Source organism: Oryzias melastigma, linkage group LG14 (assembly GCF_002922805.2).
Source record: "Oryzias melastigma strain HK-1 linkage group LG14, ASM292280v2, whole genome shotgun sequence".
Taxonomy (NCBI): domain Eukaryota; kingdom Metazoa; phylum Chordata; class Actinopteri; order Beloniformes; family Adrianichthyidae; genus Oryzias; species Oryzias melastigma.
In genome coordinates this window covers 13,114,551-13,136,773 of record NC_050525.1, presented here as the reverse complement: position 1 = coordinate 13,136,773, position 22,223 = coordinate 13,114,551, and the positions used below count along the sequence as shown (strand labels likewise).

At 39.0% G+C, this 22,223-nt stretch overlaps 2 protein-coding genes across 5 annotated transcripts in view; both read left to right on the top strand.

The window, feature by feature from the left end:
* Nucleotides 1–650: 650 nt before the first annotated feature.
* Nucleotides 651–6,307, top strand: si:ch1073-224n8.1 (zinc finger protein with KRAB and SCAN domains 8). Its single transcript, XM_024266027.2, has 2 exons — nucleotides 651–1,636; nucleotides 3,021–6,307. Exons 1-2 carry the CDS (start codon nucleotides 994–996, stop codon nucleotides 3,944–3,946), a joined length of 1,569 nt encoding a protein of 522 aa, XP_024121795.1. The 5' UTR covers nucleotides 651–993; the 3' UTR covers nucleotides 3,947–6,307.
* Nucleotides 6,308–10,868: 4,561 nt separating this feature from the next.
* The window catches only part of ltbp3 (latent transforming growth factor beta binding protein 3), a 39,381-nt gene continuing 28,026 nt past the window's right edge, over nucleotides 10,869–22,223 (top strand). For 3 of the 4 annotated variants that reach the window (XM_024266191.2, XM_024266193.2, XM_024266190.2), the window contains exon 1: nucleotides 10,869–11,671. In XM_024266191.2, coding sequence (XP_024121959.1) covers nucleotides 11,431–11,671 — 241 coding nt within the window. In that variant the 5' untranslated portion in view covers nucleotides 10,869–11,430. The remainder of the gene's footprint in view (nucleotides 11,672–22,223) is intronic. The other variant, XM_024266192.2, reaches the window with a different exon arrangement.

Sequence of the window (22,223 nt, the reverse complement as noted above, 5' to 3'; positions counted from 1 at the left end):
CCTCACTCAGAGGCATCATAGCAATAGAAATCGATTCATCAATTATTCACTACACACCTAAAAAATATAATTGTTGGAACAAAAAATATGAAGCTGCATGAAGCTTTGCTTGGTATTTACCTAAATGAGATGTAAAATAAAATTATCTCATTTTTTTCATACTTTCAGCTACAAAACTATGAAGTTGCTTATACATTCATACATTGTCGTAGGAATTTCCTTGGACTTAAGTTTTAAACTATAAATCTGTTTTAGAGATAATTAATCAATTTGATTTTTTATTTAAATGTAATCTTTTATCAAGTTTTTGAAATGAAATAAAAGAAAAAAATGGATTAGAATAAATGTACAGAAATTATCTGCAAAAAGAAATACCAATAATTTATTCTTAAAAGAGATGTCACAACTTACTTGTTTAAACTTCGAACATGAAAATTAAGAGCCACAAATAAATTAAATAGTCCCTGCTTTTTTTACACAATTCAATTGGGTGTCATTTCCCTTTTTTGTTGTCGTTAATCAAAATGTATATGATTTTTTTTCAGAGTTGTATGACATCAAATGTATTTCTTTGAGAAAATAAAATTTAAAAAGAGACATAAATTGTAAAGTGTGCCTTTAAGTCAGTCCTGAGGGGAAAGTGACCCTCACAACCGGATGTTTGTAGACGTAATATTTACGCGACGGGCCTCCGCTGACGGAGATGGGTGAGTCTCCGCTGGTGGTTTTGGAATAATAAAGTATTTAGATTAGATTAAAGTTGCGGGGCTCGTTAATTATAGATTTTCATCTTTTTTGTCCCGCAAAACTGCGGGCATTGCGGGAGCTTGCCTGTGGTAGAACGTCGAAACGTTTTCTGTCCGTCGCGTCGCTCCAGCGGCTGATGAGGTGAATGCAACCGGACTCGGCCTCCGATCCTTTCAGCCTCCGAACCTCAGTCCGGTTCGCTGGTTCCGCCGTTAGCTTTAGCATCGTTAGCTCCCGCCGTAAACCATGACTTCCAGGCGGGCGGGCTTCGGCGTGGACTCCTCTCCCCGCAAACAGAGCATGTCCGACCGGCTCGAGGCGTGTTTCGACCGCAAACCGGACAAATACCCGCAGAGCAGCGTGACGGTCACGTCGCTGAAATCCCGCCTGGCTCCAACCATCCAGACCGCCATGTCCGCCGCCGTGGACACGCTGCTGGGGGAGGTGGTGGTGGTGCTGAGCGAGACCCAGCAGGAGCTGTTCCACAAGGAGCAGGAGAACGAGCGGCTCAAGGTGCGGCTGGAGGTGTCTGAGAGGGAGCTGAACAGCATGAAGGAGTGTCTGTGCAGCGCGCAGAAGCTGATCGATCAGCTCCAGGTCTCCTTCTCGGGACCCCAGCCCGTCAGTCAGTCCGTCTTCGCCCCTTCGCTGTCCTCCATGGCTTCCATGAGCTCAGGCTTGGACCGGGACCAACAGAACCCCAGGAGCGTGAATGGAGCCGGTGTGGATTTGGGTCTGGGTGGCTCCGTGGAGGAATCTCTGCACGGGTTCGAGCACAGAGATGACTTCAAAATATGCCAGCTGTCCATCCAGCCGGATGGTTCCGTCACCAACCACACTCTGGACTCCTTTGGGTCTCCTCATCTGTGCCCAGACTCCAGCAGAGCAGGTAATAACAAACACTGCTTTATTTTTTTTGCAACAAACAGGGGCAGACTTACCATCAGGCAAAGGTAGTCCCCTAAAATCCTTTGGGGGCCCAAGCTGAGTACTTCAAAATGTAAAGAGAATTAATAGTAATAATTTCTACGCTCATTATTATCCAACTGCGTCATAATAAACCCAAATTACTGAAATGATATTAGACTGCTCACGTGAAAGAGTTCCGTCCTCCCCCATCCCTTCAGCTAAAATGGACTCTTCCAAGCTAGCAACTCCAGAGAGACTTCAAAGAGAAGAAACAAAACAAAGTGGGAAGATGGAAAAAGTGGTCTAACATGAAAGAAGAAAAAAAAGGAAGCAAGAAATTTGTTGCCACACTTCCTAAAGCGCGGGAAGACAAAACAGGAATAAGAACCATAGAGTTATGAGGAAAATAGTCAAAATGTTATGAGGATAAGGTCCTAAAACTATAAGAAAAAGGCCAAGATTTAATGAGAAAAGAGTCACAAAATTATTAGAAAAACATCTGAACTTCACTAGAATATATTCATAAAACCATGAGGAACAATCGAAAATGTTCCTAATATAAAGTCGTAAAATTATGAGAGAAAAATTATAAATATACAAGAACAAAAACAAAAAAATACGAGAATAAATCTGTAAAATTAAGAGAAACAAGTCCAAATGTTACTAGTAAATAGTCGTTTAAGAAAAAGCCAAAATTACATGAGAATATATTAATACAATTATGAGGAAAAATGTAAAATGTTCCAAACATAAAGTTGTAAAATTATAAGTAAAAGAGCCAAAATTATATGAGAATAAAGTTGTAAAATTATCAGCAAAAGTATCAAAATTTTCCATGGACATATTTGTAAAATTATGAGAAACAAGCCAAAATGCTACAAATGTAAACTTGTAAATTATGATAAAAAACCTAAATTATACAAGAATAAAGTCATTAAATTAAGAGGAAAGAAGTAAACGTTACCAAAATAAAGTTGAAAAATTAATAGGAAAAAAAAGCTAAAATTATCCATAAAATTGTACATTTAAGAGGAAAATTTATACATGATTAAAGTTGTAAAAATACAAGAAAAAGTCAATATTTTACAAGAATAAAGTTGTAAAATTTAGATAATTTTTTTTTACTTTACATGGAAAATGGAAAAGGAAGGAAATTTTTATGTAAAATTACAACTTTTCAAGTTATACATTTACAATTTTTTTTACAGTAAAATGTTGACCTTTTTTTTTTTTCATTTATTTAATTTTTTTACCAAAATGTGACTGAAATGATTAGTACAACCGCTGCATGGAGCCCCCAAATTGCTAAGTCTGTCATTAAGAACAAATACATGAAACTTCCCTGTATTCCATGGGTTTTACAGAGGAGAGACAGCCTCCAGGACCAGGAGGACCACCTCGATTTGAGATCAAGGAGGAGCAGGGCCCGTCTCCTGGTCAGCCCGGCAGAAAGGAAGCTGGACTCTCCAGTGACGGCAGAGATGTGGAAAGGTCGTCGCTGACCATGGGGGACATGAATTACGCTCAGGTTGGAGCCACTCACCCACTGCGTCACCAGAGAGCTGTGCGAGAATGTGGAAGTTCCTTACAGCAGGGCAGACCCGACGGACCGCAGAAACCTCTAACCAGGACTTCTGTGAGCGGGAGCTCGCCGGGGAGACCGGAGGACTCCGCGGGCCCTTCAGCTCCCGACACGGCCAGGGAGCCCCCCGGAGACCGTCCTCACCACTGTTTGGAGTGCGGGAAGACCTTCCGCCTGATTTCCAGCCTGAAGAAGCACATCCGCATCCACACCGGAGAGAAGCCCTACCCCTGCGGAGTCTGCGGCCGCCGCTTCCGCGAGTCGGGAGCTCTGAAAACGCACCTGCGCATACACACAGGCGAGAAGCCGTACTCCTGCTCCGAGTGCGGGAACTGCTTCCGGCACCTGGACGGCCTGCGCAAGCACCGGCGCACGCACACGGGCGAGAAGCCCTACGTCTGCGCCATCTGTGGGAAGCGCCTGAGCCGCCTGCAGCACCTGAAACACCACCAGCTCATCCACACGGGGGAGAGGCCCTGCTGCTGCCCCTTCTGCAACCGCACCTTCAAAGAGCCCGCTGCGCTCAGGAAGCACATCCGGACGCACCGGGAGGAGGGGGGCCACATGGGAATCGGCCCCACGGAGGAGACGGACCCGGACGCTCTGGATGACATCAACAACCTCCACCCTGCTGCTCCGTCTCCTCAGATGAGGTTTGGAGAGTGGGGCGCCGCCGAGGATGACGGCCCGGTTGTGGACTGTGTATGAGCACGGATCAAATGGAGGGGGAGGGGGGCACTCATATCAACACTTGAAAGGAGGCTTTTGTATAAAACGTTAGGATGTTCTTACAGCTTCTTTCAAATACAGCCGTCTAAAAACAAAAGTGCGTCTTTCTACAGTTTTATTTCCCAGGACTGTTTTTTTTTTTTATCAAGAAAGGGAAATAAGATGCAGAGAATAACTTCAGAATTCACTTTTTCCCCCTAATATAGTCATTAAGAGCAGCTCTGTAATCTTAATCTGATTAATCAAACTCCTGTTACATCCAGATCTGTTAGCTCAATACACCAAGGAAACAATTGTTTCTATTGATGCGTTACTTTATTTAGATAAAGATTACAATACCTCTTGAACCCAGTGTTAAGCACGGTAGAGCAAGTGTCATGATTTGATTCTAAACTCTTGTTAAATCAGAGGGTTCTCTGACATCTCCACAAAAACAAACGAGTATTTAAATTTTATTCAAAACATTTCTACAAAATGAAGAACAAAAAAGATAATATCCTAGAGAGAAATAACTCTTTGTTTTACTTTTCATCCAGTAGATAAACTCAAATATTTCATATTGTGGTAATAACCTGTTGGAAGGTCAGGATTTTATCTCCTCATAAAAAAAGGTTTGGTTCATTTTTTAACATCAAATCTTTTGCTCTTTGAATTGTTTAGCAGCAGCGTTTCTAAATTAAATAGAGGGATAAAAAGTGCCTTGACACATTTTTAAGGTCACATCTGTGTGAATTCTCGTTAGAGATTCAGACGTTTTCGATTTAATATTTTTGTTTTTTTCTCCTGGAGGAAGAGGATGAAGGTCTGACTGATGCTTCAGTGAAAGAGCCGAGCCACACACCTCATGTCTGGACCGACTTTAATGAAGTTGCGTTCATTTTGTTATTAGAAGGAATTCTACATGTTTTAAATTTCTCATCATTTACATATCGCAGCTCTTTAGTTGTGGTAAAAGGAGGTTAGTTCAAACACTTTTTAAATAAAGTTTATGAAATAGATCAGGGTATTACTGTGGCTGGTTTTTCTCTGTTTTGTTGTTTATCTTACAATGAAATTTTTTTCTGTGACTTAAAAAATATATGTATATATTTTTTTCAATATACCGGTAGTTTATTCTATCTGAATGCACTATATTGGTTATTCGTCATTTTTGGGGGGTTGTCCGATTCAATTCCAACATCCTAGTGGCCTGGAAATTTCCCAGAAATCTCTGCAAATGACTAGTTTGCATCAATTCTCACTAGAATCGGTATTAAGGACCAGAATGCACTGCATCTGAACAATGTGTCATTTGAAAAAAAAATGTAATTAAATTCATTTTTTAAAGAAATTATCTAGTTTTTCATCATCAGAAAACAGTGGATCCATAAATATTTTACGTAAAATGTTCATATTTATTAGATTTTTACTTAGGCAAATGGGTGGCATAAATAAATAGTGAACATGTATCTAAATCACATTAAAATCCAGGCCACTGGATACAACCATGTAGTTTTTACAATTTTTTTATTTTATTTTGAATATTCTCAGATTAATCTCAAATTCATATAAATCCCACTTAAAAAATCCGTTCATATTTTGGGTGTAAATCATTCTTTCTGGTATCTGTCATCATCAAAGATTTATTTGAGAACACAATTGAGGCACAAAAAACATCTATATTTGTGTCTTCAGGAAGCAAAAGTCAGCAGGACTTTGTTCCTCCTCTTCCTCCCTGCAGAGCCTTCATCCGTCTGCAGATTTCTGTCAATCAGTCGGTAAATTTCATCCAAACAAAATCAAACTTCCCGCTTTAAAGTCCTTAGTTCTCTGTTTTTTCACAGAGAAAAATATGTAAAAAAAATAGCTGGAACCCAAGAGTGCATGCATGCATCCCCTTTCTGTGTAAATAAGAATGTAGGTTTAGTGTTTTTTTGGAGGGGATTTAACAAGGTCGTGCAGTGGTGACTTTCGAATGTGCTTTAAAAACTTTCTGTGTAAATAATCCAACTGGAAAAGAGCCCTCCATGATGCCCCCCCACCCCAGGCTTCCTCTGAACTGCCTGATCTGAAGTCTCTCGTAGACCTGCTGTAATTATGAGCCTCATCACTGAAACACTGTGTTTTGTTACCAGTTCTTTTTCTGTCCCGTATGTTTAGAATGTGAACTTCCAGAATAGTCTTTGCTCCTGATAATCATATTTATGACCCGTTTTGTTTTTCATCCCTTTTTAAATATAACTGCATGGATGTTCAAACAAAAATCCTCTTTTTTTTAATTTGTGTAAAAGAATACTTTCTAATGCTTTACTCTGGAAATATACTCATGTAATGTTACTATATTAAAGGGCATTGTTTATACTTTGTCTTTTTTTTCTTCACTGAAGGAGAATGTTGCCAAACCGATTTTAGGTGTCCTTGATTTCAAATGCCTTCAGATGACTTTGTAGAAAACACTACAGTACTTCTTACTTTTAAAAAAAGGGATGTAAAAACTCCCAGTTTTACTACTAAATATCAATACCAGATGAGATTTGAGGATTTAAACTGTGTGGTGAGCCACAGTGGATGACGGAGAACAGAAAACTGGATTAAAAAATGTCTGTTGTGGAGAAATTAGTGTTAAAATGACACTCCTCCTCCTGGTGGTGGTGCTGAAGGATTGCAAATGTTTGACATCCGTGCTCACAAAATCAGGTCAATCCATTATTCATTGTAAAAAGTAAATAACTTGCAGTTAATAAAAAAATACTTTAATGGGTAATTAATTGACAAACAAATAAAGTGTGAAATAAGAAAAATAAAAAAATATGGAAAAAATGAATTAATTGGTGTTTAAAATACAAATAAAGAAGTTGATCATTTGCTCATTAATAAACATAAATACAATGTGCACATTTTGGTCATCATTATTTTACAAATAATTTGATAAGGGATTTATTTAGAGAATAATTGAAAAAAAATTAAAGGTGTGGAATTTGGTGAGGAATTTACAAAAAAAGAAAAAAGCGCATAATTTGCTTATCATAATAAAAAACAAATAGAAACATGGATTATCTGGAAAACAATACACAAAAAAATACATTAAAAAGTGCATTGTGTGGTTTGTAATTTACAAAAATAAAGTACAAAAAATGGTAATTAATTTACAAATAATGAATAAAAAGTTCTTAATTTGGTAAATAATATACAATAAATGGATTAAAAGGTGCATCGTTTAGTGAATAATTTACAAAAATAAATACAAAGTGTATAATATGATCATTAATATGCAAATATTAGTTTAAAAAAGTGCATAATTTGATCATTAATATACAAATAATACATAAAAAGTTTGATAATTTGGTCCTTAATGTACATTATATATTAATAATAAATGAAAAGTGCCTTTTTTGGTCATTAATATACAAATAATGAAAAAATATGCATAAATTAGTGATTATTTTAGAAATAATCCTTGAAAAGTGCATGATATTGTCATTTCAAAACAAGAAGTAACAACTGATTGATTTACAACTAAAAAATAATAAGCTACAAGTAGAGTAGGAATGTTAAAATTGTTAAAACAAGCAGTTTTTAGTTTTTGCAAAGAAAAAAAAAGCCTGACCTGACATAACTTCTCTAGAGAGGATGAAGTTTATTAAATGTGACGACAACAATGTAGTGGGCAGTTTTCTCCAAACTGACATATTCAGAGAGAGAACTGAGTGAAATCTGAAGATTAGAAAACAGGTCATTTATCCTTTTACTCAAAGATGCAGAAAACTCCAAATCTGTCTATTCCCACCATCAAATTCAATACATCCAGCCTCAATAATGAGTATTTTTCTACCATTTCAGCTCCATGTAAACCTGTCTGTAAAACGACAAACTTGTCATTATTTTCTTCAAACTCCACTTAGTTTTTAAAGAATAACCAAGCAAAGAAAATCTCCGCGGGGGCAAAGCTAACCGGATTTCATGGAGATAAAATCACTCGCTCTGGTCGCTCTGGTTTTCTCAGAGGAAGGGAGAAAGCTGCAGAAAAGAGGGATGCATGGCTCATAGAACATCTGGTCTTCAACTTCGGCACCAGGAAAAACTGAGAGCAATTATTTATGTCCAGGCCTTCCTGCTGCACCTTATCAGCTTTGATTCAAACAAAGGAGTTTTTTTTTTTTTTAGGTTCTCCATGTGTTTTCTTTCACTAATAGCCTTCGATTGGCAGCCTTTTCAGACAGAATCTAATTACTTTGTACTAATAAATAGTCTGCATGGCTCTGATGTGACCCACGGCGTGTTTACATTGTGTGTGTACATGTGTGCAGCCAATAGGCAGCGTGTGAAGTGCAGGCCCATGCGGTCATTTCCTCAGCGACTGAGAGCAAATAGCTTTCGCAGAGGAATTCACTCGGCTCCTTCTCTTGATCACCCTCCCTCGCCCTCGTGACCTCTCGCACCGACCCCTGTCATCCAGCTACTAATGCGCCTTCGCGTTTGTGTTTCGGTTGTTTGAATGAGCGGGTAGGGGTTGTGTAAATGCGTTTAAAAATAGAAACATTGCTGTGTTTCAAGCCCGCCCTCGCCTTTTGTTTGGGAGCTTCAACACAAAATAGAAAATTAAAGTCCCTTTTAATCTACTGTGAAGTCGTTCCAAGTGTTTTTTTAATTATGATGATGCCATTTTTAGCTAAGTACTTTTTAAAAGGTCGTTTTCTAGGACATAGTTTCTGCAGAGCGGCAGGAGTTGATCAGAAATTTGCCACTGAGTTGTGGGTGGGATTATTTGCCATCATCCATCTGTTTACACTCTATTCTGCTATCTTAAAGGCTCTCACAACTCCAACCTAACATTGTCGGTGCAACAAAAATGGCGAGCAACATCGGAGCAATCCCGCTGTAAAGTTTTGAGCCGGATGCCAATTAGGACGAGGAAAGCAAAGATGTTCGTGGATCTATTTGTCCACAAATGGATGCATCAGAATGGAACGTGGCAGGGACCGTGTGGCTACTGTAGTAGGTTAAACGTCACACCTACACGCTTTTTGAAACAGTATTTTTTGCCCCAGATTTATCGCGAATTTATTACTTGTAATTAATCAAAATTTTCTAAATTATAATTTTCTTTTAAATATGCCCTCCATGTGAAAAATGCCACAAGAACATTTTAAAAACACCAAAAAATACAATTTACAACGCTTTTTTTTGTGCCTCCACAGTTCCAAGAGCAACATTTCCTAAATTGCAATCAAAATGTTCATATTTAAAAGAAAAACTTTCAAAGTAGCAAATGAAAATATTCAATGTTTCTTTCTCAAAATATTTTATGTGAAATCAAAAAAGTCAAAAATTGCAAAATTAGAGCAAAAAAATCTAAGATTTTGTACTCAAGATTCAACACAGCTAAAATAATTTATGTCACAAATGCAAAATATATTTTGTAAGCGAATAAAAAAGATTTTAAAAGCAAACATTTAACTGAAAAATTGAACTTAACATTAACTGAACCTTACAATAAGGTTAGTTGATAAAAAAAGAGATTGCTTTTCATTCACTGTAAGTTATAATGATTGAAGTTAGGAAAAATACTTCAAATATATTATAAATAAAATAATTTTTTTGACTAAATTTCTGAGATAAATTAATCAAATTTGCATAATAATCTCCAAGCACTTGTAAAACAAAACGATTTTAATGTTCAGCTTTCTAAATTGGGTCTTTAGTTTTTTTTAAATTAAGAGACAATGTGGTTCTACTTTTAAAGTAGTGTTTTCTAGTTTATGGACTTTCTAATTCAGAAGATTTACTGTTTGAAACCACATTGCAATAAAAAAGAAGGTTTAGAAGAAACAAGCTCATGACGCCATGCTGAGGTTCACCCATGGCAGTAAAAAGGTTTTTTTTAGTTTTAAGACAAAGATTCTATGAACAGAACAGTCTCTGAATAGAAGTTCAGCAAAGTGATAAATCAACTGGATGGGACAATAAAAGCCCCACAGAAATGCGCAGACAATAAAGAGAACACAGAAGAAAAGGGGAAATAATATGATAAATCACAGTTTGAAACATAAAGAAAAATAAAGACAATTAAAGAAAAAAAACTATTACAACTTAAAAAAGAAAGAAAATATAAAGTAGAAAGTGAACGACTAAAATTACTATAAAGCCGACATGAAAGCCTCATTTTGACTGAATGGTGCGGTCCGGTAAAGAATGGTACGGTCCAATTAATTCCACTCAGTTAAGCCTCGCTTTTAATGAGCGTTTTTTTTTTTTTTTTTTTTTTACGGCATATGTATCATTGTGTTATTGTAGCGCGACTACTAGAAAAGCAACAACAATGGAGTTCATCTAGCAGCTCGTCTTTTTCTTGCTTCATCTTTTGTACGTCGTCTGTAACATGAATTTCACGCTGTTTGAAAGAGGATTCCTGGGGTGAATGCTAACAAATGTTAGCTTTAATGAAAAATATTGGTGCTTTCTAATGTCATCATCACTTTCTGTCAATCAACAGGTGCAAACAGTGGCTCCGCCCCAACCGCTCTGTTCCATTCTTTAATGGACCAAAAACAAATGGGGGCCCCCCTAGAGGTATGAATCGGTACTGTTTAATGGGTCCATTTTACAATGGAAACATTCAAAATAGCAGACTGGGTTACTCTATTTACTCCATGTCAACGGTCTAATCCACAACTCAGAGCTGGATTTCTAATGAACTACTACTGCATAAACTTTTATTTTTTTTTTTTTTATTATTATTATTATTTTTATAGCTAAAACAACCTAATCATGATTAAAAGACCACTGGTAACTATTTGAAAATAAATGATTAGATCTCAATTTTAAGAGTTTGCACATTTATGATAGGACTTTTTGAGTGAACCAAAATGGAAATTTTTTGTAAAGTTTCTATCATCAAAAGCTGAGAAAAGTTTAACATTTCAGTCATCAAGATGGCTTCAATCAATCATCCAAACTCAATGAATTATGAATTGCTGTCTTTGGCTGAGGAGCAGAGGGAAGGGGGCCCCTCTGGGGGCCTGAGCCTCGGTCCCTGCTCCCCTCAGCTCCGCTCCTGCGCCGCCCGGCTGGCCTGCAGCCAGCTCCTCCAAAGAGGGCTGGCTCTCACCTCTCCTCTTCTCCTCCCTTCTTTCTCTCCCAAAGCCACAACAGTCTCTCAGCAGCAGCAGCAGGCGAGAAAAAGGAAGAGAAAAGCGACCAAACTTAGTTCAGGAACTTTTTTGGAGTGGGAGCGGACAGACGTCCAGGATGAATAAGGAGGCGCTTTCTCAGCGGGATTGCTGGAGGACGCAGGGAAAGTGATTTTTTCCGAAAACAGAAAGTGGGAGGCAGTTATTATTTTTCCTTCTTCTTCTTTTTCTTCTTCCACCGTATGAAGGATTTCCATCGGTGAACAAAGCAGGCGCCTCTGAGCTGGAGCGGAACCCCGGAGCCTGGGCTTTCATGCACTCGGATCTCTGCGGCGGACAGTGAGGGATGCCAGGATGTCCCCCCTGATCCCTCGTCTGCTTGTCATCTGGCTGAGCGTGCACAGGCTGGTGTGGTGCGCGGAGCGCCCGTCTGCTGCGCGCGAGCGCATCAAGGTGGTCATCGCGCCGCTCATCTGCAAGCGGATCTGCCTGAAGGGCCAGTGCCACGACACGTGCGAGCAGGGCAACAACACCACGCTGATCGCGGAGAACGGCCAGGGCGCAGACACGCTGATCGGACAGGGCTTCAGGGTCGGTGAGTGACAGGACGAGAATAGGCCCCTGCTGACCCCTGAGCTTCACAGGCTTCAGGGGCCTGCGGGCTCTGCTCATAAAAGAACTCTTTGTGGACAATAAAGTCTCCAATTACAACACAGGGACTCTATAAAGTCCTTAATTAGACCAAATGATAAACCAAGATTTTATGTTATTATTAGACAGGAATGGAAAAAAGGAGGAGTGCACAATGTCAGCAAAGTTTTTCACTCCAAACTTTGACTCTTAAAAGGTGAAATCAAAATGTTTGATATTTTAAAAAGTCAAAAAGGCAAATATTACAGTGTTAGAGAAAGAAAATGCATTCTAAAATAGAAGTAATATAAGTACATTTTCCCCAGAATAGCAATTTGTGAGTAAAAATGTAACATAAAAAGTCAACCCAGGTTGATTTTTTTTATCATTATGTTCTTACAAAGAAGAATGGAAGTCAATTTTCCCCTTTTTTCTCCCTTTTAGGATTGTGTGAAACTTTTTCAGTTTCAGCAACTTCTAAATTCATGTAAATTCTGACTTTCCCAAGTTTGTTCTAATTTACAAGAACACGTCTTAAAAAAGCCACTTTACAAGAATGAAGCCAGAAAAATAAAATCAAAAACTTGCTTTTAAATATCATTAGCATACCTCTAGAGCTTTCATCTGTGCACCAAGACTGAGGGAAACCACCACAAGAAGATATCTGTTGCATTTTAATCCTTAGAGAATGTTTAAAAATTAACAAAGCTTGTTTATGTGTGGAAAAAATGAGAAAAGGTGTCAGTTTTGACATGAGTTCATATTTTCTGTCTCATTCCCACACTGCAGAGGCTTAAAGCCCAATGCTGTAGTTGTTTACAAAAGCGGGAAGATCGTTCGTCATCATTCTTCTATAATCAAACGTGAAGAAAACTGTCAAATATATGAGGCCAGTCAAAGCGTAAATCTCATTCTGAGGGATTTTAGGAAAGATATGCACTAAAAGCCACTTCTTAAAGCAGTTTATAATCAAAATGTTGATCGATTGAGAGACGGATTCAGTCAAATAGAAAATATTAAAAGTTTTCTGAAAATGTGTCCAGATATTATCAGTAGGGATTTGTTTTAAGCTTTATTGAGATAAAACTTTGTTTAAATATAAATAAAGTCATAAATCTACTCCCGTTAGAGGACTTTTTGCTGTTTTTACTCATCCTCACACACATAAAGCACTTTCATAGACCGCCCAGCCCTCCTTAAGGTTTATGTTTTACTTATATCTGTGAAAATATGTCATTTCTTTTCTCAGAACTTTTACTACAAAGAGTCCACAGGCTGGAATGTTCTGCTCATAAATACCTGGTTATGTTGAGGTGAGGTGAGGTGGGGGTCCCACTGTTGGGTTGCAAAAACGTCTCCCTAAAGTTGCACATTAGTTAATAAGACATGGCCCATTACAAACGTTCCGTTAAGATCTATGCCGCCTGGCTCCGGGGTCTGGACGGGTTTTTGGTTTGTGTGTCGTATCAGATCGATTGCGGTAAGACTGGAGCCTTGCAGTCTATGACAATCTCTAGCCCCCAAAATGGTTTTCACTGATGCTCTGGACTCTTTGCATGACTCACAGGAGAGAAAAAAAAAACATCTGTAGTTAGAAGAGAAAAAAATCCACACATTCATGTTTTTAATGGTTGGTCTTTTTTCGTCCAGGTAATTTATTTTGGCTCTAGTTTGATCAGGAATTATAATCCAAAGCTTCTTTTTCAGGCAGTAGCTGTTATTTGAGAAGATGATCAAACACAGCTTTGTGTGCCTGTGCGTATTTGCTCCAGATTTACCTTCATTCCATTTGAAAACATCTCGTTCCCTCATCAAACCCAGCTTATCGTGATTTTATCCAGAAAAATCTTGATTTAAAAAAAACAGTAAAGAAAAACAAATCAATCCCGGATATAGTCCAGTTTATCTTGTAAGTAATCTGTGTTCCAGATTCCAGTTTTCCCCTCTTTTTTCCCCCTTCATTCCCATTTGCTGCTTCACGGTTTGGAGCTTCCATGTCAAATAATTCAAGAGTGACACATTAGATTCCTGGGATACTTCACACATTCAGTCAGAACCCACCAAGCATCACCTGTGTCCGCTTTTTCATGGAGAATCTGAGAAGGAGAAGACAAGGTTTGACTTCAGTTCAAGCAAGAGGTGCGTGTTGTTCCTTTGTGAGTCCTGGAATGTGCTGCGGATAAGTGGAAATTTCTCTCTTCCATGTTAAAACAGACATGGTTTTGAAGGAGACAATAAAACATTTTTTCCATATTTGAGAAGTTCTGGTGTCAACGGGCCAGAAACATTTGCTCCGTAAAAGATCTTTGCTGGCTGTTTGTTGGTATATATGTTGCAGAATTTCAGCCAATGAAGTATAGCTCTTCTTAGTAGATATTCGAAGATAATTCATAGATTTTCCACCTTTTTTTGCCTTGAAAGGAACGTTGAGAACATTAGAATGGCGAACGTTTTTGCTTTGAACAGCTGGAGAACACATTAGTTTGTGCTTCCAGTGAGGCGTGCTTAAAATTTTTTCCTTTTACAAACTGTGGGAAATCATGAAAAAAACATTTTTTTGTGTCAAGCAGTAAAAGTTCAGGGTTTTTATGTCGAGGTGTGGCTCTGTGATGTTGGTCACCCCTGGGTGTTGAATCATCATGGTTGATTTTGGTGATCTGCTGGAGCTGACCCTGTCCTCTCAAGATACAGTTGATTGTTAGCTTCATCAAAACTAGTTTCAGCTTGTTTCTCAGAAGATTCTGGGTCGCTCCATTTAGCAAGATGAGCTATCAAACTTGAATTACACAGAAAAATGTGTCAAATCTCAGTACAAGAGCAGAGAAAACCCAATTCATTAATTGTTTGTGATACAAAACTTTTTGGTTGACTTGACTTTTTTCCAAGATTTTTTGCAGTTTACATTTTATAAAAGCCCTATTTGGATTTTTAGGATGCAAAACGTTGTAAAATTGTGTCATGTGCTCAATAAACAAGGTTAAAGTTGGAATTTAGAATGTTTCTGAGTTTAACTTCACATCTTGAAGGGATCATTTTGCACATTTCCTTTGGAGGATTTTGTAAACCATTGATATCTGCTGTATGGTTTAAATAAGCTCCTTTATAAATTCATCAAAATGCTTAAAACATTTGTTTCTTAGTATGCGGCAAACAAATAAACAGGGCGAATGGGATTGTTCCACCTCAAACCGTAGAATAAATCCCACAAATGCTCCATTACAAATCCCACCTTCAATCAGAGACTAAAGGAGATGAGACATTAGAGTTCAAGAGCTTCCCGGATTAAAGATCCACTTCAGTCATCTTCTGATATATTGTAAATGCAATTCCAGAGGTGTTTTGATTATGATTATGCAGTTTTTAGCCAAAAAAACCAAAACAAAACGTCATTTTCTAGGACAGAGTTTCTCCACAGCAGCAGTAGTTCACTAGAAATTTGCCTCTGAGTTGTGGACGGGATTGTTGGCATGGAGCAACCCCGCCCCCTTTTCCCTTTCTGTTACCCAGAGCTCAGACCAAGGTGACCCACCCAGCATACTTTCTACACAAATCGTTCCTGTTCCACAACGATTTGAATAAAGAATACTCAGAAATGCAATTTTAAGCATTATCTCCTAAAATATGTGTCCCCCATAATCAGAAAAAGGCTTAATCAGGGGGTCCCCAACCCTCAGGACTCGAACCGGTATCCTAACCCTAACCCGATTCCACTTCCAGGAGTTGGGGACCCATGATTTAGTAGGAACAGTCAGCACATCAAAAAACAACGAGTTGGGGACACCCAAAACGTCAAAAGTGACACAGAGGGGCCCAAACCATACGTCCATATATGACGAGTTGGGAGTGAGAATGCGTAGAAAAAAACACTAAAAACAGAATTCTCATCAGAGTGGGCTTTAAAGACATTTAAGTCTTAATTTAGCATATTTAACCCTAACTAAACTGTGTGTGGCGGTCATGGCACAGAGGTAGAGTGGGCTTTGTTATGAGATTAGCATTCATTGAAAGCCCATTTAAATCCCATTTCCTGCTCTACATCAGCATGTGTGTTTATGTGGATACAGGCTTGTGACTGTTAAGTACTTTGGGTCTCAATGAAGGTGGAAAAGTGCCACATAAGCTTACATCATTCATCTAGACAAGAAATTATGTCTGATTGCTTCCAGGAAGTCCGTGTTTCAGTTTCTCTGCACCTTCTGGATCTGATAAAAGCACAGAATTCCTTGAAGGAAAGATTGATTTGTGTAAAAAGGGTCCACAAGAATGGAGAAATGTGTTTTTGAAGGAAATAAAAGGTATTTTTTTAATATGTAGATGGTTTGTCTTTATCATATAGAGTAGACAAGAAGAACTCAGAGGAGTAAGGAGTTAATTGTTGGTGGATTTTCTCCTAAAATTGTCTAGCAGCTACGATCATTCTAAATCAAGTGCCTTTTCAACAAGAATTTCTTCGAGTCTATTTTTTTCTTGCTGATGCTTTCAAAGAAGCATCCCATATATCAGGCTCACTGCCTGCAGCTGCTCAACTCCCAGACCGCCCTGGTAGCCTCGCCTCCTCTGTCCATCTCTACAACATCTCTTTATCCAGATCTGTAAGCTGCCCCAGATCCTGCCTGTCTCAGAACACGGGCCTCGTGTTGCACAGGAAGCGGTGTTATCATATCCCAGCCCAGGCTTGTCTGCTTCTAAATTGGGCATCATGACAAGTAATATTTTAGGATTTCCCACGTGGTTTTGTATTTGAAGCAACGTGACATTTGTATCCCCGTGGTTTGTTTTGGTTTTTCCCTGGCACGGGTCAGAGGTCCATGAGAGCCTAAAATATGAGGAGAATTCAAACTCTAGAATGGTTCTGCTTTTTCTCTAGAAGGTGAGTTTATTTTAATGTTATAGATCTCTACTTTGCTGCCCACACTCGTGTTTTGCTCGTTTTACCGGCAAACGAAAACCTAAACTGCTGCAGATGTTTGGCCACAGGTTGGACAGAAGTCGGAGTGGAAGCTCGGCAGGTTTCCCATGCTCGCACGTAGTCATGGATTCCTCATTTGCAGCTTATTAACAGTGAGAGCTCTTACCTGAGGCCGAATGTGCCTGGTGTGGGCCTGCGGCCCGATCGTCCGACTCTTGTCAAGGCTGAATTTTAACAAGCATGGGTGCACATTCTGTCACCTCTCTGTCTATTTCTGCTTGTGAGAAAAGCCCCACATGAGGTTATTTGTGGATCTGGAGGCCCACACATGCAGTGTCCAAATTAATGTTTTTCTTCAATCGTTTTGCCACCCGAAGATGCACAAAAAAGCTTTTGCTTTTGTTTGTGTTGCAACACATTGCTTAGTCAGGGTCTAAATCCTCATAATCTCAGCAGGAAGTTAACCTCTTGCATGTCACCAAACAATTCTTCTGTAGTGAAACTTTTGAAAAAAATCACTTAAATCAAGAGTGGAAAATTTTATTTATCATCACAGGAGAACAGTTTGTATATTTGCTTGTGAGTGTGCCGGGGTAGAGGTGTACTGAGCCCATCTCAAACAAACAAGCCTCTTTTCCATCTTTAACACTCTCCTCCCATTTGCGTAGCAAGGGGGAGAAACGCAACAGTTATTTAAAGCCAGTTGGAGGAATGCGAGTCCTGGGGACTGCATGCGTGGTGTGCAGGAGCTTGTAGCTGAAGAGATTACTCAGGGTAAACAGAAAAGCGAAGGCAGGAGCAGTCTAAGACTAAGCGGCCTACGGGCATTACCTGCCGCGCTCCTCATTAAGACGGGCTACACGTCAGGCGGGCGTTTGATACGATCCCATACCTGCCTGCTCTGCCGCTGATTTCCAGATAGTCATTAAATGACATCACCTGCGCCAGTGCCCAGATTCTGCCTGACTCTCCTTCCACAAACATCTCCACCAGATGGGGGAGGGACAGGGCTGGATCTCTGCCCGATCAAGAGCTCTGCTAAACACATTGTGTGGATGTAAAAATAATCCCATCACAGCAGATGGAGTGGGATTTGTCCTGATGTTGCTCTGTTGGGAGCTTTTTGATGGGTCTCTCTCATTCATGCTCACAGTCTCACATTGACTGGAGTTGAATGACTTGCCTCAGAAGACAGCGTGTGGCACTGCGGGGCAGAAACGCTGTTTGTAAAACTGAAGCCAAGGGAGCTGGGGGGTATCTGGAGGTGGACAGAGCAGGCGTGTTTGTAAAGCGTCCCTCTTATGTCATTTTCCACAACTTCTGGCTCGGTCGCAGAGCTCTGACCAACGCCCCTCAGTTGGTGTGGTATGTGGTCTCACAGTGCCAGTTGATGGTAGGTGTATTTAGGATGTGGTTTCCTGTTTTTGGAGCTGACGGCGAAGGGAAACACATAGTGCAATGACAGCCATTCTCCAGCTAATGCTGTTTAGTCACTGCTTTGAAAGATCTTTCAAGGGGAAAAGTACTACAGGGAGGAATATTCTCCTAAATGTTTTTTTTTAATATACTGAATGGGAAAGTGAGGGTCAGTGTGGCTTCATTTAATGGGAGGTAGGGTCTATTAGTGAAGATGTAGCAGTTACTTATATTAACCAAAATAACATTGGATTATGTTGTGGTGAAAGCAATTAAACACTTTTTTGGAATAAAACAGCTTGGACCCACTCCAACCATGTTTTATCTATTTTAAAGTGGTTTTCTAATTATGATTGCACCATTTTTTGTTAAAATCAATCATCATGCATCATTATCTTGAACATTTTTTCCGTAGTTCATTAGAAATGAAACTCCAAGTTGTGGGTTGGACTATTGACATAGAGCAACCCCGCCCCCATTCCCCTACCTGTTACTGAGAGCTCTCTATTTACACATTCTCCTGCTAGCTTACAGCCCCTCACACTTCCAACATAACATTCCCGGTGCAACGGGCAATATTAGAGCGATCCAATCACACACACAATTCTTCCCCTACCCCTACACGTTTCCCTAAAAATGGAGAGTTATGGGAAAAAAAGTCTTTAAATTCAGATATTATTCCCACTTGATGATGTCATCAATAGTCGCCAGTCAGCTACGTTAGCTGCTACCGCTTGAAAATCCATAACAACACTAGTTTTATAGCTTTAAAAATGTCATTACTTACATTTAAATGTAAGCTTCTGTGATTCAGAGTACACTTTCAGCACGAAAAGTGCTTCTCCTTCATGACAGCATGACGCCCTTGTAGCAGAGGCTTCTGCTTCCCTCCGCCGCGAGGGTTAGCCCTAAAAAAACCCCACAATTTTGGAGGGTCCTCTGGTCACATGCAAAATGGAAAATAGAAAAAATCTATAGCCGGCAGTGGAAATTTTGCAACTTTAGCTGGTTGTGTAAACAGAAATTTCCTAAACTTAAGGAAACCCTTTCAAAAATTATATTTTAAAAACTTTTCAGAACTATCAGCTTTTAAGATTTAAAATGCAAATAATAACTGTAGAAGTTTAGTGTGCACAATGAGCTTCAAATGGGGCAGAAAATGTTAATTGTTTTATTTCTTTCAAGTCAATATTAACAATTGTTCAAAGTTGTATAACTACACCCATTTACCTTAACGGAATGCTGCTTTTTCTCTAAGAATCAGGTGATCACGTAAGCAGTTAAAGTATGTCAAAGGGAAAAAAAGGTTGAAACCTTAAAACGATTTTCGAGCACCGTATTTTTTTTCTATGTGGCCAGATTCTCTTGCAATTTTGGACAACACTACCAATTCAAATGCCCCTACTATTTTGTCTTTTTTTTCATCTGCTCCTGAGTCACAATGATGTCAATAAAGAAATACTTAGAAATGTAATTTTAAGCTTAATTTTCTTAATATATGTAACTAGAAAATGTCACAAAAACGTGCTAAAATCACGATGTTCTTGAGAGTGGGCGTTTAAGTATAATTCACTTATGCACTAAAATGTAATAAATATATGATAATCCAATCAATATGATGACCCTTTTGTCACACTTTTATTTAGCTTTTGACTTTTGCTTTATTAATCTTTTCAACTATTTTCTTGGGGGTGATGATGTCACCATCATACCTGGATTTAATCCATTTAGAGGATTGAATCATACAAGCAGCGAACAGTCTCAAATGCATTCTAGTTTTATATAAACCCTTTGAACCAAAACTGATCACAAGAAGTTGTATAATGTTGTATAATATTTGTTTTGCTCAGGCAATGTTAAAATAGAGTGAGCATGACAAGTTTTATTTTTGTTTTTTTCACTTAAGTCCAGCTTAGAAAAGTGTTTTTTTTCTTTGCTAACATAAATGTTAACATTTAATCTTCAACATTTTTGGTGTTTGTTCTGTAACTGGTACAAACATTTTGACACAATCAAATACTTTTTATTAAATAATTATTTTTACATCTGGAGTATCTTGAGGTCTTTTCTCTGAACTTGAAATTGTCTCGTTTGTGAAGGGGGTGTGTATAAAGTTCTTAAAGCATTTTTATAAACTAAATTTGCTTTTATTGTTGCGGATTCTAAAACTTCTGTAACTAATTGTAGGGGCGCACCGGCACAGAGTTTTCTGAACCCAGATACAGTAGACCGAACTCAGTAGTTGTGCTTGATGAGATGTGCGTGAACTTGCACAGAAATGATTTTCTTCAGTTCTGTCATCTCATAATCGTCTGGGAATGTCTGTAAGCAGGAGCCAGTCTGCTTGTCCTCATGCGGAAAGGTCATGGAAGTGACCACACGTTGACCAGTGAACGCATCCAGTTTTAGATGTCTGAGTGGGTTGATTCAGGCGGGAGCTGAATCATAGTGAGAGCGTCATCAGGGCTGCTGTGTGGGAATCCTGAAGACTTGCTATTATAGAGCAGACTCTAAGAACGGGGTAGATGAGGTGGCTGGATCCTTGGTGTGTTTGGAGCTCATGTCTGCAGTAACTTCCAGTTAGTGAGCCCTGGAGAACTGTAATTTGTTGTTTTTGTGCTTGGAGGGTGCAGCTGCAGCTGGAAGGACGTCGTGGAGGGAGGGGGCTGGCAATGCGTCATCTCCAGACAGACAGGAGGGTGTGGGTGTTTTTTTTTTTTTTACAGGGCACTCAGGGGGCAACTCCCAGACTTTGTACTCTGATTTTTTCATTATCACACACATTTTTCTTTGGGGAATGGAGATCTCATTATGTCTGACATGTAATTTGGTAAAACATTTCAAAAATGTTGAGTATGCCTGTGTGCATTTTCATGTGGACATACATGGAGTCTTTATTCGGTGTCATGTTAGCTCCAAGCTTACTCAACCCTTAGCAGTCTCTGAACTCACTGGTGCCAATTCCTTCAGATGTTATGGTAACGTTGGAATGAAACTGACCTGCCATTAACATAGTTTTCGTTCAAAATTTAATGTAGATGTTTCAATAAATCTATTTGGTTTAAAACATGCATAACAAAAGTTATGGCACATAAATTGTAAGTTGTAATAATTCCTTGGAACATTTTGCAGTGTATAGAGACATCAGCCACTTTATTATCCTGCTGGACGTAGCATCACAAGATGATACACTGTGGTCATAAAGGGATGGACATGGTCAGCAACAATACTCGGGTAGGCTGTGGTGTTGCAACAATGCTCAATTGGTACTAAGGGGTCCAAAGTGTGTCAAAAAATCTCCCCCACACCATTACACCACCAACCTGACCTGCTGTTACAAGGCAGGATGGATCATGCTTTCATGTTGACCTTACCAATGGGTTGAGTTGCTTCCGTGTGATTGGCTGATTAGAACTTTGCATTAACGAGCAGTAGGACAGGTGTGTCTAATTAAGTGGTCAGTGTAGTTTAGTGGAGGTTTGCCTGTTTTCTAAATACACTTTTCCCATTGTTTCTTTGTTTTGAGACTGCTACATTTTTATTTTAGCTATACACACACAGTTTGATCTTAATTTTTGCAATACATGCTACTGCCTACTTAATAGCCACAAGGGGACCTGGGTTTGGGTCTCCCAACCCAGATAAAATACTGGATTGTTGAGTAAAAATTGCTGCCAAACCAAATGTGTGGATCAGTGACAGCTGATTTGCTGTAGCGACCCCTGAAAGGATACCAAGAAATGTGAACGACATAATGAAAAAAAAGATCTGTGACAAATATAAGCTAAGGTTGAACTAAAAAGATGGATATCAAAGACAGCTGCAGAGAAACTGTCCTAAGAATTTAAATTTTGCCAAGAATTTAACACAAGAAAATTTTTTGTGAACATTTTGTTGAAAGAAACAGAAAATCAGAGTTGAAGAGACTCCTCCTTTAGCTCCCCTTCTTGTCGATTAAATAGAAACTCACATACTTTCTGGAATTCACCTGTCTTTGGTAAACTAAATGATAAACTGAATATTTTTGAGCACAACTGATTACATATTTGAAAAAGTCTGATCCTCAACTTTTTCTGTGTTTGAATTTAGTCAAAACAGAGATGATTGTTTTTGGCCCTGGGACCATATACTTACTCTGGATGACATTACAGATGGAATCACTTAGAACTGCCTCTCAAAGAAAGTTTCCAAC